This window comes from Branchiostoma belcheri, unplaced genomic scaffold (assembly GCF_001625305.1).
Source record: "Branchiostoma belcheri isolate BF01 breed outbred unplaced genomic scaffold, Haploidv18h27 scaffold22, whole genome shotgun sequence".
In the NCBI taxonomy this organism is placed as follows: Eukaryota; Metazoa; Chordata; class Leptocardii; order Amphioxiformes; family Branchiostomatidae; genus Branchiostoma; species Branchiostoma belcheri.
This window is the reverse complement of record NW_017803713.1, coordinates 3,214,893-3,226,825: the sequence shown is the minus strand read 5'-3', so window position 1 is coordinate 3,226,825 and position 11,933 is coordinate 3,214,893. Positions and strand designations below refer to the sequence as shown.

The window sequence follows — 11,933 nt, the reverse complement described above, 5'->3', positions numbered from 1 at the left end:
GGGGGGGTGTATAGTGATTACGAATTACGCAACATTTTCGCTGCCGATTACGAATTACGTTAAAGTCTCATAGCTGATTACGACTTTACGATTTGCAGCTAATGTACCATTACGAATTACGTTGCTTTTTTTTAGGCTGCCTATGAATTACGAAGCCTAAAAGGCCTGATTACGCCTTACGAAAAAGGGCATGCAGGCCCTCTTTCGTAGCTCTGGGAATATGACGGAGCCAAAATTACCTCCGTGAAAGACACCGACAAACATTTTTTGTACATTTGTCTTTTAATGAGATATCTGCTTGTGAGCAGCAACCGAACTTTGACATAAATGAAAATAATCGGCACACACATGTATAAGCATGAGCCTTTGCAAACGTAAGGAAGGTCTTGAGGCTAACATACATAAATACAAGTTTACGTCAACGTGCAGTTTTGTGTCAAAACGATAGCTCGAAATGATTCTAAGTGCTATACCACGATTATTGGTGGCCCCCAAAATTGTAGTTAAACCTATGACTGCCTGTCAGACATACAGACGTAAAAAATAATAGATCGTACTACCTGAGTTTCAGTAGCCCCGTGGCTTGGCACTCAAAAATCCGTCACTAGATACAGTTACGTGGACTCACTCAACCGGTTTTTGGTTGACCTGTGGTTCAGCTAAGCGTCATGAAACGACGGCAGGGGTCAAATAGCAACTGTGTAAAAGGACAAGGGGGTATGCTTTTTTTTATAAATACACACACGTTTAGGGCCGATCCTGAAGCCCCGTCCACCTCCGTTAAAACTGTCTTATTGGTCGAACTGCCAATTGCCCTTCTGTCATTGGTTGAACTTCTAAATGTGACAGATCCATCGGTCTAGTTGGCAGAGACAACCTTCCAAAGGAAGGTTCCACTGCTACTTTGGGGGTGCAAGTATTTTCTAATGCAGGGGCAAATGCACGGAGGTACATGTTGGAACTTTTAATTCCATGCTCTATGTCATCATGCTTCACTTTTGATTCAGTAAGTGAGATAAAATCATTTGCAATAAAAGCGAACACAAGGAATTATAGTCACAATTCCGTTGCAATTTTTTAATGAAAAACTTAACATTACAGATGGTCATAGCTATTGATAACCAGCTTAAGCAAATGTGATGACAATATTTAGACATGTATTTAAAAAGAGAGGTTTATATATAATTCCTGTTATCATGGCAGATTTGGTACTAGTACTGATTGCATGTGCACCTTAGTGTGGTAAACTTGGAGCTGTGCAGGTATTTCTGATGTCTATCTGCACCAGTCAATGTACTGGGTTTATCTGCATGTATAGGTGCATAAAGTTACGTTGATTTTCGTTTGCTGCATTAAATGAAGCAATGATCATGTTTGAAGTATAAAAGAAATCGTGACAATCATTTCTAAACAGTTTTCAGTACGACCCATACGTCTCAAAATGATCTGAATGGTTCAGGTAAATTTGTAGGTATGCATAAAAAGGGTATTTTGAGGCCTGTTATGTTATTCTCTTCTGGTAGCTGGACCTGCACACAGGGCACACAAACTTCCCCTCTCCTACAGCAAACTCTTCAAATGCTTCCAGACAAGTTCTGTGGAAAACATGGGAGCAGGACAGGAGCACTGTGGGTCTTCTCTGCACATCAACTGTTGCTCCTGACCTCATAACCTTTGACCTCTGACCATCATCCTCTGGTGCTGACCCTATAACCTTTGACCTCTGTACATCACCCTCTGGTGCAGACCCTTTAACCTTTGACTTCTCTAGATCAGCCTTTGCTCCTGACCTAACCTTTGACTTATGTACATGACCCTTTGACCCCTGGCTACTGCACTTTGACATTTGCCCTTTGACCCCGTGAGGTAGTTGAGGCAGCAGTTGCTTTGCTGCTTGCTGTTTGACCTTGTGATGTGATTGGTCCATCGTTTGACCCATGACCTTCAGAGGTTAGTGGCATGATGCAGATAGGACAGTCTGTGTCACCCCTCTCAACAGCCTGGAGTAGAAAAATAGTACTGCTCAGTACCATGCCTCAAAGTTACTTTGCACAATTTGCCTGATTACCTGAGGAAATACAACTGCCAGGTTGCCCAGTTTCCCAGTGGGCAACCTACGGCAAAAATTAGGTTGCCCATCAGAATTTTAGGTTGCCCCACCTTTAAGTTACTACTTTCCTCAAATTAAGTAATGTTACATACATAAGTCTTCAACAATATTTCTAACAGCCTTTTCAACAGTTAATTGATACTAGCAATAGCCATTAATACCTAAAATTAAAAAGAATCTGCCAGATACAGTGGTGAAAGCCAAGTGGGCATGGTTTGGGGGGGGGGGGGGCTTCTTAAAATTCAGGTAGCAAAAATAGGTTGCCCCAAGTAAAATTTGGTTGCCCAGGGCAACTAATAAAATAAGCAACCAGGTATTTTGCACGCTAAAAAGTCTCTGTAAAATGCAGACTGCAGATGGGTATTTCTAAGCCCTACCCTGAGCTGTATCCTCTCCCACTCCTCTTCACTTAACGGTTTCCACGACGTCTCGTCAAAGAACCTGAAGACGTCCCGACTGGCCTGGACGGAGCGGTCAATCTCGGACAGGAAGTCATCGATGTTGTACGCACAGGACTGGACGATCCGATCTGTGATGGACTGAAACTGAGAGGACAACAATTTTTTTCGATTACAAATAAGGCCACACCAATTTAAATTGTTGTTTCTCCGATTTTTTTGGAAAAAATGTGAAGCGACAGGACGAAATAAAAAAAAAATTTAAAGCAGGACAAGGCACCCCATGATAGCCGGAAATGTTACGATATGAGCCATGAAGTCAACATACCAGGCTAGTCTATCATTAAAACAATAGATTTTGAACTTTGAATGAAACAAAATTGCATTGTTACATTAAAAAAACTAGCATTTTGCAGTTGATTTAGAACCTAATTTTTTTTTTTTGCTGCAAATCAGAAAAAAAGATGGACAGGGTGAATCCGACAAACAACAAATTAAATTGGTGTGGCCTAAGAGTAGTCAATATCTTAGAAAAACATAAAGGTTGACACAATGCAAATCCTACACTACATAGCAGGGCTCAAAATACTGGGTGCATGTGCACCTTAGTGCATCCAAAATTGGAGCTGTGCACTCAATTTTTCTCTGTGAGGGCACCAGCGCACACAAATATTTTTGTAGGTATTTTGTACAATATGAAATGTGTGATAGTATTCAGGATAGTCTTGTCCTCTAAGTTTCAGAAAAATAGTAAATTGTTTCAGCATGAAAGTTCATCTGAGTTGGTAAATTACATTATGAAAAACTTAAACGTTTCTCCAACTCAAAATTTGACTCACCAGAAATTTTGTTTTTCATATAGTAAATTGTTTGTTTATGATTTTGAAGTTAGCTTCCACTTCAGATTCAAGCTCAGAAGAGGAGCAGTCAAGATCTGTAATTAGGTTTTTATTTTATATGGTGCACCAAGAAAATTTTTTGTGCACCTAATTTTTTAGGTTGGGTGCACCAGTGCACCTATTCCCAAAAATGAATTTCGAGCCCTGCCTAGTCTTTGTAAGGTAGATTAGTGTCCTAGTAAACAACATATATGACATACTTTTAACCTGTGTTATTGCTGTGCAACAAACTTTATGTATAACATAGTAGACTTAAAGTTTAAATTGTGTATCATGCATGTCATTTTGCATCTTTCTGGAATTATACACTATACTCGCACATTGTAATAATTGCAGCTGAAGATAACCTTTCAGTTGAATTAGTTCTTTTAAATAATCATTTTTCTACAGAGTTGTGCAACATCTGTGATTCTGTATTTAGACCTTACCTTTTCTTCATAAAACTTCTGTCTGAGTTTGGGGTCCTTCGGTGGGACAGTCTGTCGAAGTTTTCTGTACCAACATCTCACCACATAACCTCTCCAGCAGGCCTGGATTCTGGGTGGGAAAAGTGTCATAATTCATCTAGCTATATCTATATGGCAGTGTACAAAATACTTTTTTGAACCAGTGGGCAACCTAAGGCAAAAATTAGGTTGTCCATCAGAATTTTAGGTTGCCCCACCTACATGTATAAGTTACTACTTTCCTCAAATTAAATAATGTTGCTACATACATATTTAAAGCCTTTGACAATATTTCTAACAGCCTTTAGTTAACTAATAGTAATACTAGTAATAGCCATTAGGCCATGTTGATTTGATTATATGGATAACATCCGCGCGCGCATGAATTTTCAGCCTTTTCAAAAAAAAAAGGTTTCAACCATACTGTAAATCGTACAAAACAGTTGCAAAATGAGCAAAAATATACCGTAAGTTACAAAAAAACCATACCAACGTCATAGAATGCCAAAATCAAACGAAAAAAGACGAAATTGTAAAGAAATGAATTCGAAGAGTAGATTATTCGCCAAACCATATTTTGTCCAATTTGCTCAACCCTCATGACCACTTAGATTTCATAATGAAAACAACTTTTTTTTTTGCAAAACTTTTTTTTATTTGCACGCGCGCATCAATTTTGGGGTTCCCGGAGGATGTCACCCATATAATCAAATCAACATGGCCTTAATACCTAAAATTAAAAAGCATCTGCCAGATACATGGCAAGCCAAGTGGGCATGATTTCGTGGGGGGCATTCTTAAAATTCAGGTAGCACACTGGGCTACCTAGGTTCAAAATAGGTTAGCTCCAAGTAAAATTTGGTTGCCCGGGGCAACTGGGCAACCAGGTATTTTGCATGCTGACTGCATCAACACCAACCTAGTGGCACACTTGACCCGATGTTGTTTTGCGCCCTCGTGGATGACTCTAGTCTGGTACTGGTCGCGCCGGCACAGTGGACACGTCTTCTTACCGCTGAAGCGCTCAAAAGCCTGGAGACAAGCCTTGTGGAACACATGGGAGCAGGACAGGAGGACCTACAAAAACAACAAAAGAAATGATGAATCTTTATGAAATAAAGACTGACCTTTAACTTCCAACACTTAGACTACAGAAATGGTATTTATTGAAATACTGGGTGCAAGTACACTTTCATGCACCCAAATTTGGAGCTGTGCACCCAATTTTTTTCTGTAGGCGCACCTAACTATTTCCATATGTTGCATGTTACGATGTTAAATGTATATATGTTCTAGTAGTATACAGCATCTTCTTGACGTCTGAATGTAAAAAAAAATAGAATCATTGTTGTAGTACTTTTCTTTATAAATGAAACATATTTAATTTAAGATTTTTCTAACATTCCACTTATTTTACTTTATACGGCTCACACAGGGTTTTTTTCCAATAAAGGGGGATAAGGGAGCAGGTAACCAGCAAGCTCCCTCATATCAATGCTCAGATTGAACCCTATACTTAGTGGCTACTTACATTTTGTACCCACCATCTAGTCTTTCTCAAAATGATCTTTTTCCAGTTAAGATGTAAAAGCAACACAACAATGCATTCTAGCATTGCAAACTGTGTTACTCTCATAAAAACACCCCCCGCCTGCGATCTGAAAAACTAATGCTAAATTTTTCTAGAAAAACCCCTGGCTCACCTATTCCTAAAAATGAATTTTGAGCCCTGCGAGACATTACTGTCTAATTACCTGTTCTTGTGTGCCGAAGTCTTCCTTACAGATGACGCAGGGCTGGGTGTGGTCGTCCCGGTGACAGGCGCGGTGTTTCACACTTTGCCACTCCTCCTCTGTCAGGGGCTGCTCAGGAGCCTCCACAAGACCCAGCTTCTGGGCTAAAGAAAAGGAAATGAAACGGCTCATAAGGCCACACCAATATAATTTGTTGCTTCTCGGATTTTTTCAGACAAAAATCAGGAGCGACAGGGCGAAAAAAAACAACAGGCCAAGGCACCCCATGTTAGCCGGAAATGTTACAATATGAGCCATGAAGTCAACATAACAGGCTGGTTAATAAATAAATCTAAACCATAGATTTTGAACTTTTAATGAAACAAAATTGCATTGTTACATTGAAGAACTTGAGAACTTGGAAGAAAAGGACTTTAATCAACCATTAGGGCCAAAATATGTCTTTCATTGAGGATTTTACAGTTAATTTTAGAAATTAGAACCCCCCCCCCCCAATTTTTCTTTTTGCAAATCACAAAAAAATTGACAGGGCGATCCGAGAAGCGACAAGTTAAATTATCATCTTCAATTCTTCATACTTATAACACAAGACAGACTACTAAGCTACATCATTTCAGTTAAATTTGATCTCTGTTCTCTCTTAATTTTTCTCAGTTATGTTACTTGATTGTATAATTTACTTTTATACAAATTGCTTTATGTTTTTGTGTCCCTGGGCTCTCTTGGAAATCAACAATTTACTGTTGAAGAGGCCACCCAGGTGCTTATAAGATGAACTAACTAAATAAATAGAATTACCCAGTGATAATGGCTGAGGTTTGGGGTCCAGCACATATTCCTTCTCTTCTATCTCTTCTTTTTTGGTCTTAGTGTCAGAGCTGGGTCTCCTCCTCCTGGTGTCCACTACAGGCCGGATGTGTCTGGGTCTGTGGTGGTGAGTCTTGACCGGCAGGCGTGGTCTGGTCCTGAGAGGGTCAGACAGGGACAGGTTGCGCATGATGTGGTCCTGGAAGGCCACGGCAGCCAGGGTGGTGGAGCTGACCGCAGGGGAACTCTGAGGGGAGACATGGCAAGAGTGTCTGTTTCATTCTAAAATGCCATATGCATTACAACACATATCCTCTCGCACAGATTCAAACTACAGTAATGCTACCGGTATTCTATAGTCTGTAACCAATTGTAACAGTGGGGTTCAAGCACCACTAACTGACGCAGTCTATTATGGGTCTGAACCTTTTGGCCTAGCGGGTTAGCACATTGCATTCTTAGCTAACTGCTGCCCGGGTTTGGTGTAGATTTGATTCCTGGTGTCCCAGGAACCTAAGGTCAGACTGTACTACTAGTACTCACCTCTTGTTTCAGTGGTTCCCCCAAACTTTGCCTCTCTGTACACATGTTCTCTTAGGAACTTTTCAGTGTTTCCTGTCAACTAAGGTTTTCAGTTTCAACCATTTTGCTTGCCACCTTACTGATGAGCACCTCCGATCCAGAGCTGCCTTGAATTCTGTCCTTGGTGAAATTTCGTCCCCTAACTTCAACTGGAATGGCGCGGCAGCCATGTTGGCTTTGGTGCGAAAAATCCCAGTCGGGTGCTCTGATTAGCTGGCATTCTGTGTTGTTATCTGATTTTGGGCCTTTTCAACATTCACTAAGTTTAAACTTTAAACTTGAAGCCCCTGAAGCCCCAAACACACCAAAACCCATGTTTTGGGCCTGCCACAGAGGCTTAGTATTCCAGTGTGGATATAGGAATTTAGGAATTTTTTTCCCCTTATATTCACATCGGGTGTGTCAATAGCCACGGTGTATATGATTATCAGTTTAACAAATATATAATGAAGACTGGAAGAGGCTTCTAGTACGGACAAACCAGAAATTAACTTTTCACCCTGTTAAGAATAATTTTTCACCCTATTAATAGTCAGTATTAATAATAATTTTCCCACTCAGTTTGTCAATAAGAATTATTTAAGAAATTACAGGCTGACCCTAGCGGTTAACATAATTTATCCCTTACATATAAACCAAACCCTGAAGAAATATTATAACGTAAATCTTGTAAAAGTTGTATGATGAATCAAGGTCCTTGGATGAATAAATCTATAACAGTTACATGCATGCTTGTAATTTAAATAGTACTTTTTCTTGAATTTATAGACATGGAAAAGTTTGTCAACTTGTAGCTTTTCCCAAATTTAACATTACATGCATATTATGATTAACGTTACGTTGCTTGCCTCCTAACGTTGATAATTCTTATGTTCCGATTTCCAAACCAGCAAATTTTCTTTCCTAAACTACCCCCCTCCCCTACCCTCGCCTCGCAAACTAACGTTAACTTACCTTAGGTTTTCCACCCAGTCCCGTCGATGACGACGCGCTAACATTTCTATACTGATTCATCTTATTATCAAAAAGTCGTACGCTCGTAAAAACATGTCAAAAGTCGTTAAATTTTCCTGCAAATTCCTTGTTTTGGAGCTACCAAGCAACAAGTCGGTTTGTTTCCTCCGCCATGTTTTTTGACATGATGATAACTAAGGGTAAACCCACCAATCAGGAGCAGTCCTGGTCCAATTGAACCAATCAAACAATGGTTAGGTCTTACAATTGGCCAATGAAATGTTAGCAAATTCGCACCGACAGGGTTACATTTGGGTGAAAGTTGAAAGGTCAAAGTATGTCCACATGAGAAGGTGTTCAGAATTTGCTTAGAAAAAAGGTTGTGTTTATGAAATATCTCCGAAACTAAACGCGCCATGGCGTCAACATCAACTCAAGAAACCTTCTCGAAGTTTCAAGAGTACCTAACCAAGGACCAGGATATCAGAGAGGTCTGTGAAGTTCACATTTTACAGTCAGAAAAATTTGAAAGAGTTGATTGTGGATGAAATTTGTTATTGAAGAAGGTTGCTGACACTTGTTACCTGTTGGACGTAAGTATTGTTTTGGGTGACGCTGGCTTACAGGGAGTTTGTATGTATCTTGTCCCGAGCAGTGAGGATTGGAAGTGGGTGGGCAGAGAGTGGGTTTCACACATGTTTCAGTTGATTGACAGGGTTGTGACCCAGTATGCCCTGTTATATGGGGCTGTCAGTGTACTGTGTAATCATAGAAACATAAGCCTTTAATGCCAGAGCGAGTTACATCATAAAATTGTATCAGTATTAATTCACTCTTTAATGTACATGTATCATCAACTGTAACTGTGGGTGTTTATAGGCGCAACTGACTACTATAAGACCTTTCAGCTGAGTGGTTTAAGCGTCGTATTTTGAAGCTGGTGCCTGGGAGGTTGTGGCTTTGAATTCCGGCCCGGGACCAGTGGTTTTTATCTGTTTCTACTCGCTCCTCCTGTTTCCTACAGTGGTTCCCATACCGGGAATCGAACCCGGGCCTTGGTGGGGAGTCAGCGCCATATCCTAACCACTGGACCACAAAAAAAAGGGGGGAGTAGTGTAATAGTGGGAGGTTTATAGGCACTACCAACTGTCCCGGCCGATGGGTCTAGCCGAGTGATTTGAACGTTGGAGTTTGAAGCTGGTGCTCGGGAGGTCGTGAGTTTGAACCCCGGCCCGGAACCAGGGGTTTTTATCTGTTTCTTCTTGCTCCTCCTGTTTCTTACACAATCACTTATTTCCCTATGATCATACAATACAGTTCTAAATTACATTCACAGATACCCAAAACATTTTCCGGAAATCTGAAATCTCTGATTGTTTATAATTTTTTGCTCCTTGATTCTTGAACATAACATATTGTTGTACAGGAAATCCGAGTGTCTGTACGTGAGATTGAACAGACAGCCAGGGAGATACTAACTGTACTACAGGGGGTCCACCAGCCTACAGGATGTAAAGACAGTGAGTATTCATTGTTTTTTTTTGTAACAATAAAGCCACACTGACTTCTAGATGACTGTAATATCCTCTTAAGATCCCCAAAGTAGTGTGTGTTGGTGTCATTAAAAAATTCCGGGTAGGAATTGAATTAATATTGCTGCTAAACCACAGGAATAGAATATATATATTATCATATAGATTACAAGACTGCTAATGATATCCGCCACTGGCAGGATAAGCAACTTAAAGAAGAAGAGAAGAAGAAGACATTACTCCTTAATGCATTTTCTTCCTTGAGTTTATGAAACGTGACATAATGTTGGGTAAAGATAAGGATCTTATACAGTAAGTTCTTCTTGGGCCCTTGTCGTCTTGCCAGACGGTCTACAGCTTCAGTCACTCTCTGCGGGTCTGGCTGGGCAGCGCCTCTCATAAGGATCTTATAAGTTATACAATTATTATACATTGTACATTGTAATAAAGAATTGAGTCAGGAGTGCCCTTGGTGAAAGACATTATGTAATGTACATAGAATGAGAAACCCTCAATGGGGAACAGTACTCAGAACTTGTACCATACAGTAATTGTTTCTTGCTCTAGAGTTGATTTAATACCAACTAATATATGTATACTTGTTGAGAGGTCAGTGTGGGTAGGAAGGATTACATCAGATAAAACATTATCCTTCTCTCCCCTGCAGCGGTGTCCATCTGTAAGAGGAGTCGTGAGATGTTTGTGAACATCAGACGTCAGTATAAGGAACTCGCAGCCAAGCTGCCGGCAGAACAATATTACAGGTGAGGCCTAAGGAACAAAAATGTTGTGTTTCTTGTTTCCCATCTGACCCTAGAAAACCTGCTGACCAGAGATCACAAATAACTGGCCGTAGTACTAGAAACATCAAGATGCTAGACTGTCCGAGAGCAAGAACAAATAGATATAACTAAAAAAGAACTCGCCTATACGTATACCGTTCATGGTCCAACTCCTCAATAACTATGGACTGAACCCCTGACTGTTGTCGTTTTAAATGTAGTACACTGTTTCTGTATCAAATGTTGTCCGGGAAATTTATAATGTATGCAACATGTATTTCTATTCAATTTGGTTTGTTAATCGTACGCCTATATTGATTGCAAACCTGTAGTTTTAATATACTTATGTTTTGTAAATTGGTTTACAATTTTGTTTTAACTGCAAAGAACCAATAAATCCATCTTGAATCTTGAATCTTGATTTTTTTTTGGTGGATCCCTGCAAGGGACATATTAAATATCTTTCGAGCATATCAACCTTTTCTAGCTCCATGTCTGACACCTTAGTGATAAACCGTTGTAGAATAGTCCTATTGGTTTTCTAACATTGACATTGAAAATATAAAAGGCCTCATGATGCACGCATGCAAGTTTTACTATAATGTTAAACTGCATTGTACAAGTTGGGTCACTAGAGTAGAAACCACCACAAGTTATCTGGCACATATGATCCGCTGCTACGGTCACGTGTCTCTGACATCACGCTCCAAGAGTAGACGGGTCAGCACGTCGGCAGAACGTAAATGCGCGAAACACGGTAATGTATTGTACATAGCATTTTGGCAGAATGTCTCATATAAGGTTGTATTCGCTCATATAAGGTTAGCATTTTGACAGTAGTTTCCAAGTGTTGGAAAGAATATCCTCTGCAACAAGCAAAATTCTGATGCAACGTTGACCAAAAACCCAACGAAAAACGCGAAAATACGGGGTTCTGCGCAGGTGCAGTACGTTCTGCCGACGTGCTAGACGGGTCCATTCCGTGAACAAGGTTAAAACAGTCAACCAAAAATTTGGGGTAGGTCCCCATTCTGTATCTAAGTGTTGGAAGTTCAAGCTTGAGTCTTTATTCAATAATCCATTGTGTTTTAGGTTCCATGACCACTGGCGGTTTGCTAACCAGCGGTGTGTGTTCCTGGCAGCCTTCCTGGTGTACCTGGAGTCTGACAAACTCATCACCAGGGAAGAGGCCGCAGAGTTACTAGGAGGTACATCTTGTCTTTCTTTTGTTTTCTTTTATAGAGCTCAAAATTCATTTTTGGGGAATAGGTGCACTGTTGCACCCAATCAAAAAATATTTTGGGTGCACCAAATAAAATAAGTAAGTAGAACATCTTAATTAACAAAAAAAGTACTACAGCAATGATTTTGTTAGATCAAGACTTCAAGACTATCAACACTTAGATCAAGAACTGTACTAATCTACATGTATCATCTTTAACCCTACATACATGTACATGTATGTAAACCTACAAATTATTTTAGTGCACTGGTGCACCTAAAGAAAAAAAAAAAAATGGGTGCACAGCTCCAAATTTGGGTGCACTAAGGTGCACATGCAACCAGTATTTCAAGCCCTGCTTTTAACTCCAAATAAATGACTAAACTATAGATTGGTGTTCAGTGTTGTACAAACTGTACAAGCCTGGATACTATTACTAAGCTCGAC

General features: G+C 40.0%; 2 protein-coding genes across 2 annotated transcripts in view; one reads left to right on the top strand and one right to left on the bottom strand.

Moving 5' to 3' along the window:
* Positions 1-1,418: 1,418 nt before the first annotated feature.
* Positions 1,419-8,152, bottom strand: LOC109470203 (RING finger protein 32-like). The gene is made up of 7 exons (XM_019769033.1): positions 7,951-8,152; positions 6,406-6,661; positions 5,608-5,750; positions 4,773-4,930; positions 3,836-3,944; positions 2,488-2,655; positions 1,419-2,000 (listed from the first exon to the last, which is right to left on the bottom strand). The coding sequence occupies exons 1-7, from the start codon at positions 8,008-8,010 to the stop codon at positions 1,830-1,832; spliced, it is 1,065 nt and encodes a 354-aa protein (XP_019624592.1). The 5' UTR covers positions 8,011-8,152; the 3' UTR covers positions 1,419-1,829.
* A 154-nt stretch (positions 8,153-8,306) lies between these two features.
* The window catches only part of LOC109470221 (translin-like), a 9,393-nt gene continuing 5,766 nt past the window's right edge, over positions 8,307-11,933 (top strand). The window contains exons 1-4 of the mRNA XM_019769063.1: positions 8,307-8,441; positions 9,377-9,470; positions 10,150-10,246; positions 11,357-11,472. Coding sequence (XP_019624622.1) covers positions 8,367-8,441; positions 9,377-9,470; positions 10,150-10,246; positions 11,357-11,472 — 382 coding nt within the window. The 5' untranslated portion in view covers positions 8,307-8,366. The remainder of the gene's footprint in view (positions 8,442-9,376; positions 9,471-10,149; positions 10,247-11,356; positions 11,473-11,933) is intronic.